General features: G+C 46.2%; 1 protein-coding gene across 1 annotated transcript in view; it reads right to left on the bottom strand.

The window, feature by feature from the left end:
- Window positions 1–12627: 12627 nt before the first annotated feature.
- Window positions 12628–20339, bottom strand: part of BANF2 (BANF family member 2) — a 33367-nt gene continuing 25655 nt past the window's right edge. The window contains exon 3 of the mRNA XM_032859392.1: window positions 12628–12851. Within this exon, the coding sequence (XP_032715283.1) occupies window positions 12705–12851 (147 nt within the window). The 3' untranslated portion in view covers window positions 12628–12704. The remainder of the gene's footprint in view (window positions 12852–20339) is intronic.

Raw genomic sequence — 20339 nt, 5'->3', positions numbered from 1 at the left:
TGCTGGAACAGACATGAGCAATGCTCATGTCATAGCTCTCCCAGACTTCATGTGGTGTGAAAAGTTGAAAGGTATGGATCCTTTCCACTCCCACTCTCCACAATGAGGGTTTAAAAACCATCTTAAGGGGGCACCTGGGTGGCTCAGTGGGTTAAGCCTCTGCCTTCAGCTCAAGTTGTGATCCCAGAGTCCTGGGATCAAGCCCCACATCAGGATCAAGCCCCACATCAGGCTCTCTGCTCAGCAGGGAGCCTGTTTCCCTTCCTCTTTCTCTGCCTGCCTCTCTACCTACTTGTGATCTCTATCTGTCAAATAAATAAATAAAATCTTAAAAAAAAAAAAAATCCTAAGAACTTGAGCCTGAAAAAAAAAAAAAAAAAAAAGAACTTGAGCCTGGAATTGGATCAAGAGATCAAGAGAACACAAGCATTGTAAGCAGTTGCAAGCACTCTTCAAGAAGATGGTAAAGGAATGGAGAGGCTTTTTCCCAAAAGCTAGTCAAATGATGGAGGTTGATACACAAATACACATGTACTTAAAAAAAAAAAAAAAATCAGGGGCGCCTGGGTGGCTCAGTGGGTTAGGGCCTCTGTCTTCGGCTCAGGTCATGATTCCAGGATCCTGGAATCGAGCCCCGAATTGGGCTCTCTGCTCAGCGGGGAGCCTGCTTCCCTCTCTTTCTCTGCCTACTTGTGATCTCTGTTTGTCATATAAATATATAAAATCTTTAAAAAATATATCAAACATGGCATTGAACTGAAAGCTGAAAGACCTCACGCATCAAAGCCTCCTGAGGGATCCTGGGTGAGGCAGTCTTCTGGTCCTTCTTAATCATTTCCTTCCCCCTCACCTCCTCTTCCCTCCCTAGTGCAACCCAGTCTTCCTGTATCCCCACTGAAGGGACCCCACTAAGGTTACCAGTGACATCTTTGTTGCCAAACCACAAGAGCACTTTTTGGTTATTTTCTTGCTCAGCCTCTGAAAAAATGGTGTTGCCTTTTGGAAGCTCTCTTCTCTCTCGATTGGCCATGGAACCACTCTCTTGCAGTGTCCCTGCCACACGCTCCTTCTTGGTGTATGAGCGTGTCCATCTGTACCCTCTTGCCCTGAAACCTTGCAGTCACCCCCAGTTCTGTCCTACTTCCTCTCCTCTTCCCACCAACCTCTCTTCCACCTGTATCTTCAGTCTATGTTCTGGTGACCCCCAAAGCTCATCTCTTGCACTCTTCCTCTTCTTCCTGACTTCAGAACCACAGGGCCATCTGCTTATAGGACATTGACCCTCAGATGCTGCACGGACATCTCCAGCACAATGTATGCAAAAGGGAACTTATCAGCGTCTCCTACAACCCTCTTTCTTGCTTTGCTTCACCTTCACCACTTCCCCAAGTCCTAGGAAGGAGGGCAGTGGCTTACAGAATATCTCCTAAATCTCTCTCCTTGATTTCATGCCCTAACACTGTCCTGGCTGAGACCTTGCTCTTTCTCATCCAGATTCCTGCAGTGGAATGAGTGTCCTCAAGGCATGAGTGGCCTTGAGCTATTGATAATATTCTGGTCTTGATCTGGGTGGTGGTCCCCTGGTAATATTCAATTTCTGAAAATTCTCCATGTGGCTAATCTATGATTTGTACACCTCTCAGTGTGTCTGTTACACTTGAACAAATTTTTTTTTAAAAGATCATGTTCCATAACTTGATTATCCATCATATTCATAAGACTTTGCTCTAAATAACTTCATTCTTGCCAAAATTCAAATGGATTTTTAGAAGGCAGAGATTTACCATGTTGGGAATATTTAAGAAAACATTTTGGACACTAGTGGCCATTCTAATGGAGGAATTCCAGAGTGCTCTGAGCCAGTAATGGGCAGCCCCCACTCCTACCCAGTGGCTCAGGTAGGGCAAATTAGGAGGAAAAGCTCTTTGGTCCTTGAGGTGGGCCTTCTTGCTGGTGGTGACAACTTAGGAATGGCCCTGGGATCGTGACTGGTTCTGAATTAGCTTCCTCAAGGCAGACCTATCTCTAAGGCTATATTAGTTATGAGACATTGTTTGTGCATTGACTTACAGACCCTTTAAAAACACTGCTTATGGGGTTGGGAATTTTGATCTTCTGACTGTAGTAGAAACCCCAGGAGCCTGGCCGGAAATGTCGCACAATGAGAGGCTCCTGAGGGACTCCCTGCTGCTTTGCCAGACGGGGCCAGAGAAGGGATTTCCCGGCTTCCTGTGGGTTTCCTCTCCTGACTCCTGCCTCTATGGCAGTCTGGGCTATGTAGGAAACCACCCACTCTGTGGGGGCGTGTAGGCCACTGTCCTTCTTTGGGCGTGGGGAGCCTGCTCCTTGGGAGGTGCTGGTGAGATCCCAGTGCCTGGGTCTGTCTGGGAAGCAGCTCAGGGACCAGAGGCTGGCTGGGCCACTGGTGGGCTCTTTGCTATGTGGGCTCTGGGAAGGTTTGGTCTCCTTTCAGAAACACATCTTTGTACTCCCTAGTCACCAGTGGGCTTCTGTGTCAGGGTTCACCTCTTCCAGGTTTCACTGTAGGGGCAGAACAAACAGTCTTGGGAGCAGACACCTGTCCAATTTGCTCCAGAGGTGAGTCAAGAAGGAACTACCAATAAGGACTTGTTTGAAGACCAGAGCTGCCACTGCTGTCCAGGGAGAAATGTGGAGTGAGCCACCGGTTTTATAAGAAAGATTCTCAGTGCTAGCCATCAGCACAATTCAACACAGACTTAGTGAGCTCCCACCCAGGCCCAGCACTGCGCCAGGTTCTAATGAGGAAATAGGTGAGTGAGCTATGGGAAGACTGGGAAACATGTTCCAGGCACAGGGAACAGCCGTTGCAAGACCACTGAACCCCCTGCTAGGGAGTGTGTCCAGGTGTTTAAGGGACAACAAAGATGCCAGCAGCTAAAGCGGAGAGAGCCAGTGGGCAGAGAAGAGGCAGCTGGAGAAGGAATGGGCCCCGACTGTGCAGGGCCTTCTGGGCTACGGTAAGGAATTGGTTTACTCTGAGTGACATGTGGTCCAGCTAACTCAAAGCCATGTTTAGCAGACTGACTCAGCTTTCTAGAAAAGCATTAGAATTAAGAATCAAAAGCCTTAGGGGCACTTGGGTGGCTCAGTTAGTTAAGCCACTGACTCTTGATTTTAGCACCAGGCTCTACCCTCAGTGGTGAGTCTGCTTGGGATTCTCTCTCTCTCTCTTCCTCTTCCCCTCCCCCTGCTCTCTCTCTTTCTCAAATAAATAAATAAATCTTTTTAAAAAAGAATAAAAAACTTTTAAAATGTCCCTGTTTATTCACCCATTTAGACCCATTTTTAGCCATCTTCCTTAAGGGAAGAATGAGAAATGTTATATTTATGGCTTCATCCATCCATCCATCCATCCATCCATCCAATCATCCATTCATTCATTCAATAAAAAATGTATAGCTACTCATAAAAGCTTTGTTTTTATTTGGCTCTAAAAAGCCAATAAAGAGCTAAAAGCCTGAAACTAGGGGCACAATTCAACCCAGTGTTGTACATACATATGATGAATTGCTATAGAAATGGTAAAAACTATTTTCCAAAGATTGACTGAGGAGGGAAAACAAAACATATAAATAAAGGGAACAGGATAACTGATGTTTGATGGGATCTCAGTTTTTTTTTTTTTTTAAAGATTTTATTTATTTACTGGACAGATGGAGAGAGAGAGATCACAAGCAGAGGGAGCAGAAGAGGGAGAAGCAGGCTCCCTGTTGATCAGAGAGCCCAGTGCAGGTCTCAATCTTAGGACTCTGAGATCATGACCTGAGTGGAAGGCAGACCCTTAACCAACTGAGCCACCCAGGTGCCCTCAATTTGTTTTTTTAAAAATGCACACAGAAAACATGGACACATGGACACACTACAACACAGATGAGACTTGAACACTTTATACTCAGTCAAAGGAGCCAGTCTCCAAAGACCCCATATTGTATGATTCCGTTTACATGAAGTGTCCACAATATGTAGGTCTATAGAGATAGAAAGTAGATGAGTGGCTGGGGGGGTGACTGCTCATTACTAATGGGGTTTCTTTTGGGGGTGATAAAAATATTCTGAAATTAAATTGTGGTGATGGCTTGCATAATTCTGTGAATATACAAAAAACTCCTGAATTGTACATCCTAAAGGGGTGAATTTTATGCCATATGAAATATATTTCAATAAAGCTGTTCTTAACGAACATATACCCATGCCACTGAAGAAAGACTGGAAAGGAATACAATGAAATATTGGATGGTAGGGTTTTTATGGCGGGTGGGGGAGCGGGTTATCGATTTTTCTCCTCTATTACAGTAATGGTGGCAAGTCTGCAAAATGACAAAGAAAAGGGACAAGTATGGCACAGAACAGAGCCGTCTCGGGGACCTTCTGGGAATCTCTTCCACCTTCCTCACCCACCATGGCAGTGATTTGTGACGTATGCTCCAATTTTCCAGCAGACAGCGCCACCTAGTCCCATTGGGGCTGGACGGGACCACGTGACTCGTTCTGGCCAATGATTTTTGGTGAAAGCGACATGTCACTTCTGAGCTGGAGCATGTAATTGCCCACATGAGCGAGCCATTCCCCAAGGCTCTTTCTGTGGAGGTAAACTTCGAACTTTCAGGAGGGGGGCTGTTCTGTCAGCCTGGGTCATAGCAACACATAGCAGTCCTAACAGACCCAAGATGAACATGTGAGGTGAGTGGGACAGAAGGCTTTGTGGGCTTTTTTTTTTTTTTTTTTTTTCAGTCACAGCCCAGCCCAACCGGTACCAACTCCTGTGTGTAAACCAGGAGATCTAAAGAGGCACCACCGCCATTAACCATCTGTAGCTGTTGTCTGGAACAAAACAGGGCAATAAGAACCCAACACGCTGCTGTCAGGCATCCTACCTCCTTTTATGTTTAAAATGTCTTTATGTTTATTTTATTTTATTTATTTTTTTATTTCTTTTCAGAAATATTTTATATTTTTTTAATTTCTTTTCAGCGTAACAGTATTGTTTTTGCACCACACCCAGTGCTCCATGCAATATGTGCCCTCCCTAATACCCACCACCTTGTTCCCCCAACCTCCCACCCCATGCCCCTTCAAGACCCTGAGGTTGTTTTTCAGAGTCCATAGTCTCTCATGATTCACCTCCCCTTCCAATTTCCCTCAACTCCCTTCTCCTCTTTATGTTTATTTTTCAGCTCTCTTCGAAGCCAAGCTGGGAGACAGGGGAATCAGATCTTCTCCTCATGGCACAGACAAGTCAGGTGCTTTGTCCATGGTTCCCACACCCACTCAGTGGCACTATCTAGTAGCCCCTAGTACTGGTCCAGAAATCCAGTCACAGGGCCCAGTTAAGTAATACAACAGCAGAGTTTGTTCAATGATAAACCAGAGGCTTGGCTATAGAGGGAGACCTGGAGTGAAGCGACTTGCAGAATCGACTTCTTTGGTCCTCAGTTTTCTCATCTGTGAGACACTCCCCCTGGGAGGATTTGGGGTGCTAGCCTGGTGCCGTGTGTGCTCAACATTCCTATTTCTGCATTTCTGTTTTTAGAGCACCAAACATTGAAAAGTTATGTATCTATATGTATATAACCCACATACATGCACATATACTCATGTACATACATGTATGTAGACACACAGAAGTGACACATAGACATACAAACACACATATATATGTAAATAGATACATACACATCCGTATACATACATATTTCCAAAAATACTTGCTAAAAGCTTATCCCCATGACCCAGTATTTTCAGAAATTTCCAGGAATAAATCACCCTGCCCCCCACCATTGATAACTCTTGCCTTGCCCTCTGAGATTGTCCCAGTTTTATCCTACCTTCTTCCACTCTGAGCCACGCTCTTTACAAAATACTTAGTTCGAAGCTTTGCTGCCATTGTTTCCCACGCCACACCATCACCGTTGCTTGGCTTTTGCGTATGAGCCATGGGATCCCTCCCTTTATCACCATTTACCAGGATATCACTCAGGGTGCCCTCTGCAAAATAAGCAGGAGCTTCGCATCTTACACCTGGAGATGCTCCATGCCCTGAGGGTCACACGGGCATTCTAGCTATTTGCTCTAGCAGCATCACAAACTACCACCAAAACACAGCGGCTTAAAACAATAGGATTTATTTATATGGGTTTCTGGGCTCGTTGGGTGGTTTTCTGGCTCTGGGCCAGGCATGTGCTGATCTCAGCTGGACTCACTCATGGATCTGAGGCCAGCTGATGAGTTGACTGGTCCAGGGTGGCCTCACTCTAATGGCCGACTGTTGGCCAGCTGTTGACCAAGGCAATGGAGACAACTGGCCCATGTGTCTCTTATCCTCCAGCAAGCTAGCTCAGGCTTGTTGGCATGATCATCCCAGGGGTACAAGAGAGCAAGCAGAAGCCTGGGCTCACAACTGTCACAGTGTCACATCTGCCATATTCTTTTGGCCAAAACAAGTCCCAAGGTTAGTCCAGATTCAACAGAAAGGGTGGTAGACTCTGCCTTTTGGCAGGAGGAGCTACAGAGTTGTGTAAGGGGTGTGGGTACAAGGAAGAGTAAAGGGTTGTTGGTTGTAAAGCAAGATCTTTCTTAGATGCAGGGAGCGAGGCTGTCCTGTTCTGGGTTATTGGCACCATTGAGGTCCCCATCCCCACTCACTGCTGCCAAGCACTAACCTGGCTAGGACAGAGAGCTTGTAGGGACTCTACAGGTTCCCACAACTCACTCTCTCTGGGCCATCTGGGTTTTCGTTTCCCCTCATAGCTCCTTCTCCTGCCCCTTCTTCTTCCCCTTCCACAGCTTGTTTAATCCTGACCTCCCTCTTTAACACCAAGCTCAAATGTCACCTCCTCCGAGAAGCCTTCCCTGACCACTCTTATTAATTTCCACCTCTCCTTTCTAAAAATAACAATACACGCTCAGTGCTTCACATCTTAATACCTAGGCTACTTTTAGAGTTACTATGCATGAAGCTCTTGTCAGGTGCCAGGAAACTTAATCTTCACAGTACTTGAGCAGATACTATTATCATCACCATTTTACAGATGGGCAGTGAGGCCGATAGGATGACTTTCCAAAGGGTTTTATAACCAGTGGTAAGGGATGAACTGTCTCCAAAGCTAGACCTATCCTACTCCAAAACCCAGGCTGTAGCAGGAACTATGGGCACCCCACAACCCGTGCACCCTCACCTTTTACCACTCCTATGCTTGCGGCTGGCCCGATCTTGAGCTGCCAATACCTGACCTCCTCTTGGTGAGGTTCACTTTCCCCACGTGGCAAGTTTGAGAGCTGAGGGATTAACTTCCTGTGGGAGCAGTCCTCAATAAATGACTATTAAGAGCAGGTGTTAAGCTACCCCAGGGTGAGGTGACTGAGTGTCTGCACTACATTGGCTCCCAGAATCCCCTGGGCAGGACTGAGGTCAGTTGCCCACAGTGCCGGAGATAGAACACCTTTATTGGCTGCTTTCTCCTTCCTGCCACACAGCCCACTCCCCTACTGTCATTTCCTGGGAACATTCCTGAATGCACTACTTTCCCTTAGACCCTTGTCATAGGGTGTACTTTTGGGACAGTGCAAGCTAAGATACACCTTCTAACAACTTGGCTGCTTTTCCCCCCATCTTCCAATCATCTCTTGTTAAGCTGTAAGCTATCAAAGCCAGAGAAACTTGTTATTCCCTTTGCCTTTCCCTTAGCATCTAACCATGCATAGAACCTTAGACACAGGGCACCTGGGTGGCTCAGTGGATTAAAGCCTCTGCCTTCGGCTCAGGTCATGGTCCCAGGGTCCTGGGATCAAGCCCCGAATTGGGCTCTCTGCTCAGCGGGGAGCCTGCTTCCTCCTCTCCCTCTGCCTGCCTCTCTGCCTACTTGTGATCTCTTGTCTGTCAAATAAATAAATAAAATCTTAAAAAAAAAAAAAAGAACCTTAGACGCTCCATAAATACTAACTGAAATCATTTATTAATTCACAGATACCCCCAAACTACAGATATTGGGCTAAGAGTCGATACTCACCCCCCCTCCTTGCATATGGTTGGCTCCTGATTAAGATGCTACTCAAATCTGTGACAATTGGTAAATATTCTCAGGCACCAATCCTTTCCCAAGTCATTGAAACAACTTTCCTGTCAAGCAGAAGATAAACCTTTGACATGGCTGAGGACACATGTGCCCTCTTAAGTGTCCTTGAAAATGTCTTTGGGGATCAGTGGCTGATGGGACCCTATAAGATCCCGGTCAAAATCTAATTTTTACTGGTTGTCCTTTCTTACCCACTCATCTCCCTAACGAGTGTATAATGTACAGTGTCCTGTACTCGTATGGTGGAACAGAATGGGATAAGCTGATAGCTGGGCTCACTTCCAGCTCAGAGCTATGAATTCTTCCCCAAGTATCATGGGATGACCAAGCACTCAGGGGGTCAGGCTCAGAGAAGAGCCCAAGAACAGAGACAGAGATTCTACTCTGAACCATGTATCTAACACATACTATTTCAAGTAGTCCAACCTTCAAGGCAGAGTAATCACCTTCCTGCCCCCGTTTTATGGGTAAAGAAACCAAGGCTCAGTGTTAAGTAGCTTACTCAGGATAAGGTGCTGGTTGGCAGAGCTGGTATTCACAACTGTGCCTGGCTGCCTTCAGAGGCAATATTCTTTCATCCACCCTGGACTGCTGTTCCACTGAAAGGTTTGGTTGGGTTTTAATGCAGCACCGTTTGCCAGGGTGAGGACATGTGTTAGGCTAGAAGGAATGTATCAGTTAGACATTGTTGCATAGCAAAATGTCCCAAACATTAGTGGCTTTGCATAGCAATCCTTTATTCCTGCTCACACATCTGTGAGTTGGCTGAGGGTTGGCTGATTTAGGGTGGGCTTTGCCGGGCAACTTTCCATCAAGCTACAGGTCTGGCTGGCCTCGGGTCCTTGCTGCCAATTGGGCTCACATCAGTTTCACTGGGGTTCATTCTAGGACCCAGAAGGGGCAGCAGTTATCCAAGGAGCTAGCTCTTCTCCTAACGTTGACAGAGATATGAGAGAGCAAGTGGAAATGTACAATGAAGCTCAGAACTGGCATGCTGCCATTTCAAATTTATACTATTGGCCAAAGCAATTCATGGTCAAGTCTAAGTCAAGGGACTGGGAGTTATTCTGCCTCTAGTGGGAGGGACTGCAAAATCACATGACAAAGGTGGAAAATACAGGAGGGTGAAGAATTGGGGCCAATAATTTTATTTATGAGAAAAACGAAAATCAGCACAGGAGAATGAATGGATGATGGGGAGCATTCCTAATGTCTGTAGAGAAAATTATGGGGAACAGGGGTCATCCTCAGTGTCCCTCCAGTTACACTACACAAAGAACATGTACCCTGGTTTTCAATTATCTGTGCTAGGGTCCCCCTGTAGAAGCTCCTTAACGTTGGAAGCCCATCTCCTCCAAGTTTCTCATTTCTCTAATCTTCCTACATGATCCTAGACATCAACGCGATTAAAGGGACAAATTTCAGCAATATGGGAGGTGTGTGAAAATGGAGGGAAGAAAAAGGCTACTTCCCATTTTCCTTTCCCTAGAGCCAAAAGCTCTTGTCTTAGAAAATGAGTAACTTTGGGGTACCTGGGTGGCTCAGTCAGTTAATCGTCCAACCCTTGGTTTTGGCTTGGGTGCTCAGAGTCTAGTCTGCCTCAGATTCTCTCTTCCTCTCCCACTGCCCACCCTCCCCCCCACATTTGCCCGTTCATGCATGAGTACTCTCTCTCTCTCTCTCTAATAAATAAATAAATAAAATCTTAAGAAAAGAAAATGAGTGACCTCTAAATCTCACGACTATCTCAGTAGGGAATTAATGGAAGGATGGGCTGTACAGGAGGGAGCAAGAGAAGGGCTCTGGATGGTCAGAACCTGAGGCCCTGGGAGATGGAACTTTTTACGTCTTTGGGCCAGCCAGTTGGCTCTCCTTGGGGACAACTAGAGAAGCAGAGCTAGAAAGAGTTAAACAGACCCCAATGGAAATATCCCAGTCATATTATGAACTTAGGAAATCTAACACCTGTGAAGCATACAGGGAAAAAGCATTGAATCAAACTGATGACTGTGGTCTTGATTAGTGCTATCACCAAATATTTCTGCTGCTTCTGAGCTCAGAAGAGTCCTTGACCCTTCGCAGTTAGGTTTGACCATGTGATTTGCTTTGTTGTTTTGTTCATGATAAAATGAACAAATGCTGCTTTGTTCACACTGAAATGTGAGCATACGTGGAATATATCACTCTGGGTAGAGTCTTTGAAATATAGTGTGTAATCCACCATGGCACCTTGTCACCACTGTGGTACTCATGGAAGCATTTTTTTTAAGTTTTATTTATTGAAGTAATCTCTATGGGGCTCAAACTCATGATCCCAAGATCAAGAGTCCCACACTCTTCTGACTGATCTAGCCAGTTACCTCAAGCATGTATTGAAAGAGAATTTCCATCTACCTAACCATCAGAGTGATTACAATGGACAGAACTCTCCTGATGACATATACTAGATATGAAGGCTAAAAGAGAAATCAACATTTGCTGGCTAAATCACTGAGCCTTGGAGGATTGTTTGTTAAAGCAGCATAATCTGACCTATTCTGACTAATATAATCATCCAACTCAACCAACCGAGAAGTGTATCAAAACAAAGAATTCAGGAGTGACAAAGCCAGGTATAAAATAATACACCAACAAGGGTTGATGATAAGCTCATAAACATACAACTAAGACTGAACAACTGCAGGGATTAAGTTTATGGGAAGCATATAAATGCTACAAACCTTGACAAACCAAAAATAATATTAAAGCCAATTTTTAAAAAATGAAAAAGAAGTAAGAGTGCTAATTTCTTTTTACTCTTATTTCTTTTTAAAAATGGAAATTTATACCATCTAATACTGAAAAACAGAGTTTAAAATATACCTAATGACACTAACCCCTCTCTTACTGTTTCCCATATTATTTTTTACACTTTGGAAGAAATTGATTTAGAAAGTACTATATCTAGTAATGAAGAAAAAAATTCAATGAAGTTCAATTAATTCTCTCAGTTCCACTTTTCTTCTGTTGAAATAAAATTAAATTTTAGCACTTTTGCCTTAAGTTGGGTTCTTCTAGAACCAGACTGAGACTAAAATTGAATATTTCCTAGAGGGGTGTGCCCAGGAAACCCTGGTAGCAGAGTGGGAGGGGAAGAAAGCAAATGCCTAGGGGTGTGAAAAGGGCAAGGGGCCACTGTGGGCAGCTGGGCTTAACACCACTGGGAAGCTGGGAGATACCACCTCAGAGCTGTCCCACCCAAAGCATAAGGAATCTGAGGCATTTAGCCGTCAACTTCCACCCATGACTGGGTGTTAACTCCCAGGCACTTCCTCCCTGCCCTGTGCCTGGGTGGATCCCCACCCCTACAACCAGAGGTCCTTGTTGGCAGAGGTTACTCAGTTGCTTGCTGAGGGAAGTTACTGGGCACTGTTAGAACAGTGAATGCCAAAGGATATGGGGTCATGCACCCACAACATCTGCCAATATTTTCTTGAATTTATAAAGCCTGTATAATAGATTCATCTCAACTGAATTATGTTAAGTGAAAGAAGCCACTCTTAAAAGGCAACATATTGTGTGAATACATTTATTTGGCTTTTTGGAAATGTCAAAACTATTAGGACAAAAACCAGATCATTGGTTGGGAAGGGTTGGGGAGGGGCACAGGGATGACTATAGGGGGGCATTAGGGAACTCTTTGGGGCAAAGGAAGTGTTGTCCATCTTGATTCTGGAGGTGGTCATGGGACAATGCATTTGTCAAAAGTCATAGAACTACACACCTAAAAAGGGAAAGTTTTGGTGACTATAACTTATACCTCAGAAACCTAACTACAATGCTTTGAAAAATATGTCTGCTGTATTAGTTGCTGTTTCAATAAAGTTTAATTTTCTTGAGGACTTAATGACTTGCTTCTAAAAATAGAAGAAGGCAGAAGTGATATAAGGTGAGTCAGAGACTGGGTTGTAAAAGGCACTGTGGCTTCTTGCTTGCTCTCTTACTCCCTCTTGGGTGAGCCACTCTGGGGGAAGCTAGATGCCACACCGTGAGTAGCCCTATGGAGAGCCCCACGTAAGGAGCAGCGGAGGACTCCAGTCAACAGCCATGTGAGTGCAACGACTTGAAGTGGATCCTCCAGCCCTAGTCAAACCTTCAGATGACTGCTGCCCAGCTGCCCAGCAATCTCGTGGGAGGCCTGGAGACAGAGCCACCCAGCTAAGCCACTCTCAGGTTCCTGGCCCTAAGAAGCTGTGGGAGGTAAAATTGTTTGGTTTAAGCCTCCATGCTTTGGGTCCACGTGCTATGCAGCAACACATAGAACCAATACACCGGCTTAAAACTTAATCCCCACTTTAAAATAAAAGCTTGCTTTATATAAATTTATGCCTGAGATGCTTGGCATGCTATTCATGGGAGGTGAGTGACAGTTGTTTCCGGGTTGGAAATTTGGGGGCCCGTTGTCTTTTGCCTGTCCTCTTTTATATTCATGAACTACTTTGTATAATGAACATGTAGCCTTCCAGTTAAACACAAAAATAATGACCCCAAGCCTGGGTGCCAGTACAGAGTGCGCCATTTACCCAGGCATCAGAGCAAGGAGGTATGTGTCTAGAGGAAGCAGGAGCACCACTCCTTCAGACAGTGAGAACTCTCCTGGGCCTCACACTCGGTTGCACCGCAGCAACAGATAAGCCACTTCTGGAACTCTGCTTCGTTCTTATGCATCAGAAGGAACTGTCCCAAGAGGATGTAGGCCTGCGGGGCCGGGGAGAGGCATGGAGAAAAATGGGAAAGGTTATAATAAACCTGCTCAGAGGTGCTCTTCTCCCACACCAGGACTCTTGCGAGCATGGAAGGAAGGGGCACAGATCAGGTTTGAGGGCCAAGGACAGCACCCGGGCGATGGGGATTCTGGGACTGGACCTTGGTGAGATGGGAAGCCAAGTGAAATGCAGATCTCCCGGGTTGGGGTTGGGAGGTCGTGTGTCCAGCCTGGGGTAAACCAGAACCTGTCTTTCTCAACTTTAATGAGCGCATAAATCATCTGGGACCTTGTTAAAAGGGAGGTTCTGACAAAGTCTGGAGGGGCCTGGAATTCTGCATTTCAAACATGTCCCCGGCTGGTGCTGGTCCAGGGACAACATTTTGAGTAGCAACAGCCTAGCATACTCCCTTCTGACCTCTGATGTAGCATTTCTTTCTCTCTCTAAATCAATCTCTCTCTATTTAAGATTTTAAGTAATCTCTCCATCCAACGTGGAGCTCAGACTTAACAATCCCAAGATAAAGGGTTGCGTGCTACACAAACTGAGCCAGCCAGATGCCCTCAGTATTTCTTTTTGACACACACACATATGCACACACGTGCATGCAAACAAGAAGAGGACTCAGAGAGGCTCCCCGCCCCATCGCTTTCTCGGATTGATCTTGCAGAGTTTCTAACTCTCATCACTGTTGACATTGTGGATAATTTTGTGCTGTTGGGGTGGGGGTGGGGACTGTCCTGTGCATCGCAGCGAGGTTTCAGTTTCTGCATCGCTTTAAAGCCACACAAGGTGCCCTGCCCCACCTTGCAAACCGAATGACGTGGATTCAATGTGAGAAACTAAGGAGAGTGTCCTGGAATGCTCAGCCCGTGGGACGGGAATGGAACATAACATGTGATAAACCTCGCTCATCCTTCCCTTCTGAAGAGTCTGAGTGTGTGAAAAAACGTAAGTGATATTAAGTATACCAGGACTGATAGCTCTTCGGGATTCTCTCGCTTTCTAACTACTACTTTTCAGCTTTTCACTGGTCTCTTGATAATCTTATCACATGATTACTGACAAGGAGCAAGGGCTACATGGGGAAAGGGACACCCAAGACCGCGTGGCCACAGACTGACCCAGCTGCTCACTAAATGGCGAAGCCTGGAGATTTAAGGTCACATAAACGCCCGTCTCTCGTGGCTGGTTTGGGGGCTCTCCAGCCTGGAGGGAGTGAGAACCAGTGTCCTCGCCTACCGTCCTGGGCCTTCTCCAGGAAAACCTGCTGCTGTCTGTTTACTTTCAGTTACATAAAACAAAGCAAACTTAATCTTAACCAAAGGGAACATATTTTTCTTTTAAAAAAAGAAATTAAAAGCTGAATTGCAGTAAAATGTACCCAAGCTGTTGGAGCTTGGTGTTTCTTATTTTTAGTCATGGTCCAGTTGTTGAAAAGATTTAAAATAAAACATCCAGGTTGTCATGGTCATTTTCAAGTGCTCTTTGAATCGTCTTTCTAGAAAAGCCGCATTGTTGCTTAGAACAATCTCATTTTACATTATCAGTATCCTCGTATTTTCAGTGGTGATTTTATGGAGATGTTTTTTAACTCAACATTGGAAAAAAAAATGAACATTTATTGAATGTTAATTGAGCCAGGTGCCCCAGTAGGTGTGGGGGTGGGGGTTGCAGACGTGAATCACAGGATCAAGGAACAAGGGGCTCTGTACAGGGAGAAAAAACATCAGTGATGATGATAAGTAATAGTAATAATAATAATGATGATGATAGTAAGTGGCCCTTGAATGCCTTTGATGGGCTCCAGACCCCTGGCACGTTTTAACCCTGTCCCATTCTCCAGATGGGGGTCACTGAGAATCCAAGAGGTTGATATCTGTCTTCCTGAGCCCCATGCTTGCCCTTCCTGACCATCTGCATCTGGCCTCGGAGGCCCTGCTGCTGGCATCAGCTGGTTGGGTGATCAGAGCCTCCCCACCCCCATCAGCCTCAGCAGCCAGGAAGCCGGGGAACACATGACATATAGGACCAGAGGCAAATTTTCCAGGAACGCTACAGGAAGAAGGCCCTCTGGAACTAAGTTGCCACCTGACTGTCCCTCGTCCACTCACGCTGCCACCCTCCAGTGGTGGGGATGAAAATTTAGCCTGTTTCAACCCTGTTCCCAAGGGAGGCCATCATCATGGTCCCCATGCCCAAAGCCTGTTGTTTCTCCTCTGGCTCCAGCAAGCAAGCCCCTAACCAAGGAGGAGAAAATCTCCCACCTCTCCCTTCTTGGACCAAAGCTCACAAAAATCTGGCTGCGGGGAGGGTGATGCAGAGACGTGGAAATGTTGAGTAGACATGGCTACCCCCACCACCCTGGACAGAGGTCCCCTTGGCCTAATGCTCTGCTGAGGCCATCTTGAAGCCCTCAGTAGAGGGGACCAAGGGGCCTTGAATCTTCCTGTAGGGCTAGGTGGCTGGGCCTGGTCCATGCCAGTGAAAATTTTCTGTCTTCACCGTGACACCTGGGCTTTTCTTTTCTTTTCTTTTGGTCACTGTTTTTTGTTGGAATAAAGCTGACACTCATTTGTTTCCGGTGTACAACACAGGGATTTGACACCCTGCAGGTTTCACAAGGGGTTGTACCTTCCTTCCATCACATGACCTGTGCAAACACATCCATGGTCTTGACCATTGTTGACTCTCTGGCTTCTCCGACACGTCTGCCTGCAGCTGCCAGCTCTTCTGGGCCTAGAGTCAGTGCCCTTAGGTGGCCACAAGAATTTGTTGTGGGATCGATGACTCTCTTTTCTTCTAACCAGATGCTGGCTCTTCAGCCTTCACCACCGCTGGTAGCCAGGGACAATCTTGAAAATCCACTACTTCTCAATCATTTCTGGTTTAAAACTCCTTGTCTTTAGGACAAATATTTGATCTGATGCAGGGCTTGCCTCTTCTTCTTTCTTCTCCATGTCTCCCTGGGCTTTACCTACACTAAAAAATTATTTTCTAACTAAAATTCAGCTTTAATGAAGGAGGACCCTGGATTTCATCTGGCAATCCTAGGTGGGGTAGCCCAAAAGTTGCATGACTGTCTCCCTGCAGGGTCCAGATATCAGGCTGTGGGGGGGTCTCTGCATGACTACGCCCCCACCCCCAGACATTGTCTGCCCAGATGCAGATATCACTGCTCTCACCGGGAGCGACTTTGAGCAAGTCACGTGGCCACTCTGTGCCTGTTTCCCCATTAGTAAAACAGTATATATACCTTATAGGATTTTCTGAGGACAGAGCCTGATGTACAGCAAACATCATGCACAAATTCTGCTGTTAGGAGAGCCTTAGGGAGCAGGTGGGCCCCCAGAACACATACCCCTCCCCGATCTTCCAACTATCTCTCAGGAGGAAGATTCGGCCTTAAGGATAGAACTTTCTAATGTCTTCAAAGAACATTGACCCAAACCAGATTCTCTGGATTGGATGACTTCAGGGTTCTCCTCCCGGTTATGCACCCTCCCCATAGGGCACTGTTCAAAGTCCCTGAATTTACTGAGTGCCTGGAAATTCACTCGTCCCTGGGCAGGGTTTTCACAGGGAAAAGAGGAGCACAAAGATCATAGAACCATCCTGGGCTTCATGGGAGACATGGGAGAGCCCCAAAGGCAAGCGGTGTCTGTCTAGCATAATGAGTGTGGGTTCTCAGGCCGTGTGTGGAAAAAATAGTCAACAGGACAGATGTCCCAGCAAGGGGTCCTATTGAATATTCAGTGTTCAGTAGCACAAGCTTGTTAGGTTGGGGTGGGCATGCGGAAGGAAGGCTTTCTTCCTGGAGAAGGTTCATTGCGAATGGAGTCTTGGAGGGGGTGAATGTCCATTTCAAGAGAGGTCTGCAGGCTGGTGGTCCCATCTGTGTTTGTGATTCATGGACTGTTTGGCTTGGGTGTGGAGTGGCTTGGGGGGCGGAATATAAGACAGAGCTAGAGCCAGGCCATGGAAAGCCTCTTGAACGCCTTGTGCACCAACGTATTTTCCCTTCCAGGTCATTCCGTTGTCTCTTGAGGCCCTTCTGCTCTTAAGTCTAGACCAACACTCTCCAGGAGAAATTGAATATGAGCCAGCCACATATATAATTTTTAATTTTCCAGGAGCCACAGGAAAAGGGGGGGCAATGAAGCCGGTGAAATTCATTCTGATAATACGCTTTATTTTCTCCCACATTTTAAAAATAACATTTCAACATGTAATCAACAACAACAAAAAAATTACAACTTTGCCTTGGTAGGGGGTATTTTAAAATCTTAAATCTTTGAAATCACAGTGTGTACTTTATATGTATAATACATCTCTATTCAGACAGGTGTTCCGCAGGTACCAATGGCCACTGGCCATCGTAGCAGACAGCAGAGATCTAGATTCTCAGAGATCTAGATCTGCCAAGGCTGACTGCCTGGGAGCAGGGCAGGCACTAAATCCCTCAAAGAGAATGCCGCTACATTTTTGACTGTCAAGGTCCGGAAGAGACTTGGGTGAATCCACAGAAGAAACAATAGTTTTCAAAGTCGTAACAAAGCTGGGGGAGGGGACAACTGGATCTCAGCAGAGGCCCACAAAGACAGAGGATAGATAGCAGGAGACCCAGAAAGCTGTCCCTCCCTAAGGTCTCCTGCACACAGAGTATAAAAATCTAGGAGCTCAGGGGATTCTAGGCCAGTGAAACAGCTTACTAAAATGGGGGACATGTGTCATCACACATTTGTCCAAACCCACAGAAACTCTGTGAGTGAACCCTAATATATGCTACGGACCCTGGCTGATTACGATGTGCCCATGTAAGTTCTTTGATGGTGATAGATGTACTAGTCTGGTGGGGGTGTGGCTCATGAGAAAGGATGTTCACGTCGGTGGGAGACAAGGGGGTACATGAGAAATCTCTGCATCTTCAGCTTCATTTTGCTGTGAAGCTAAAACTGCTCTAAAATAAAACTCTAAAAAAATATAAAAGCACCTGCATTTTTATATGCTAAATCTGAGACCCTTTCCCTATAGGATCTGCCTGTCCTGGAGGCTCTCCCTGCTGGCCCTTTGCACTGACCAGTCCTCACCCCAAGCACTTGTTCACCTCTGTAGAAGCCACATCGGGTCTCCTGGATCCTTTCACAGGTTCAGCCAGGCTCCAGCCCAAACAGAGTCTTACCACTGAATCCCAGGGTAAGCCCCCTCCCTGCCGTGGTAACCACCAGGACCCAGGTCTTCCTGTGTGGTTTGTGAACACACAATCCACCGCCATTCTTGTCCTCACATGGGGCTTTGATCAAGACACTAACTCTGAGGAGTTGTCTTCTCCTTTGTGAAGTGGAGATAAGGAACCCCTCATCTCATTCGCAGGTGTGTCAGGGGCTCAAAGCAAAGGAGAAAGGTGAAATCCCTTACGTGAGTGCTTGAAATTAGCGACCCTAGGAATGAGTAAGGCCTGGAGGTGGTGTGCTGGTCACCTTGCTCACCAGCAGGTCATGAATGTGAGAGGGGCCTGGCCACGCACAGGCAAACAGTTTCCTCTTCCCTACAGCTCCGACTCTGTGTAGTAAGTTCTGGGATGCCTGAAATTTACCCATTATTCATTCATTCCTTTATCCAAAACTCTAGGGATAGAAAAACAACTCTAGAAAACAACTCTAGGGATAGAAAACAAATCAGTGGTTGTCAGGGGTTGAGGGTAGAGACTATGAAGGGCACAGAGGGCACAGAGGAAGTGTTGGGATTGCTCTGTGTCTCGATCGTGGTAGTGGGTCCATGACCGCATCCATCTGTCAAACCTTGCAGCACTGTGTACTGAAGAAAGGTGAAATTCATGAAATTCACTGCGTGTGAATAAAAATGTTTCTAAGAGGCTGAGTCTGGCTGAACAACAGCAAAAAAAAAAACAAAAAACAAAAAACAAAACAAAAACCAACATTAAATCAAAGCAGGAGAAGCCAGAACAATGGGGTACCTCTGAGAGTGGGGGATGGCATTGGTGGGGGAGAGACACAAGGGCATCATCGGGCATTCTGGAGGTATCCAATCACTGAATCTGGGGGTGCCTCCATGAGTTCATATACATATATATAATAGATATATATAAATATATACATACTTATACAAATATATACATATACATTAAAAAATACGTGTGTGTGTGTGTGTGTGTGTGTGTGTGTGTGTGTAAAAATGGACTGAGCCAGACCCTTCATATCAATGTTGGTGCATTACACCACAATAGAAAAGAAAAAGAGACACGCATGTCCTTCAAAAAAGGAATTGTTAATTTAAAATGCCTTCCCTAACCAGCCTTGCTTACTTCACTACCTGCTTGGGAAGGGTCCCAACTCCTTTATCTGAGAGGAAAGAATCCAAGCTACCTTAGCCACGGAGCTCCAGCTTTCCAGCAAAACCACCCAGTGGATATTAAATGGGCCGGTGGATTGGGGTGATATTCAGAATGTTTCAAAACTGGTATTAAGGGCGCCTGGGTGGCTCAGTGGGTTAAGCCGCTGCCTTCGGCTCAGGTCATGATCTCAGGGTCCTCGGATCGAGTCCCGCATCGGGCTCTCTGCTCAGCAGGGAGCCTGCTTCCCCCCGCCCTTCCTCTCTCTCTGCCTGCCTCTCTGCTTACTTGTGATCTCTCTCTGTCAAATAAATAAATAAAAATCTTTAAAAAAAAAAAACTGGTATTAAGCAGTGTTTTAACGAGACAACTAGAGGCCCAGTAGTTCAGAGGCCCCCTGGAAACAGCTGGGCACGGGGCAGGTGCACACCTTCCTGATCGTCAGCCGTGCGGGCAGCAGTTCCCAGCCTCGTCAGGCATTTCTGCCCCATCTCCCCGCACTGCAGTATAGACTGACATTAGAAACTGGAGGGAACTTAAAAAAAAAAAAAAAAGGGAACAAAACCGGAGAGAGGAGCAGTAGGAGCTCTGGGCGAGATCTCTCGACCAAGCATGAATTCCCATCGCCTGTGTCACTCTCCTTGGGTTCTCTTCGGGAACTCTTGGGTTCTTCATTCTCTCCTAAAGTTCCAAGCATCTTTAAGAGCACCATTAAAAAAAAACAAATAATTACTTAGAAAAGAATGTTCGGATTCCACTGGATACCCCTGAGGCCATTCTTGGGCTGTGAGTGACGTCTTAGAACAACTGACATCCTCTTACTCTGGTGTAGACCCCAGTCTGCGGTTAGTCCACCTGCCGTTGCCAAGCTGATGCCCTGGTGGGGCAGGTGAGACCCCATGAGCCTCTTCCTGAAGGTAGGAAGTGTATGCAAATCATCCATCCGGACAGCTCAGCCCCAGACTCGGGCAGCTGGCTCGCTTCTGTTGACCTCTGGGTGTTTGAATACCAAGGGAATCAAGCCCAGCCCAGCTGCTCTGAGCCAAAGCCATTCAATTTGCTCATCATCTACTGGCCCTCGGGGCTGCCCAAGCATGAGGGGTCGGTAGTGTTGAAGCAAGTGGCACT

This window comes from Lontra canadensis, unplaced genomic scaffold, assembly GCF_010015895.1.
Source record: "Lontra canadensis isolate GAN:19392208 unplaced genomic scaffold, GSC_riverotter_1.0 scaffold16, whole genome shotgun sequence".
NCBI lineage: Eukaryota > Metazoa > Chordata > Mammalia > Carnivora > Mustelidae > Lontra > Lontra canadensis.
The sequence above is the reverse complement of the archived record's forward strand: the minus strand, read 5'-3'. Positions and strand labels throughout refer to the sequence as shown.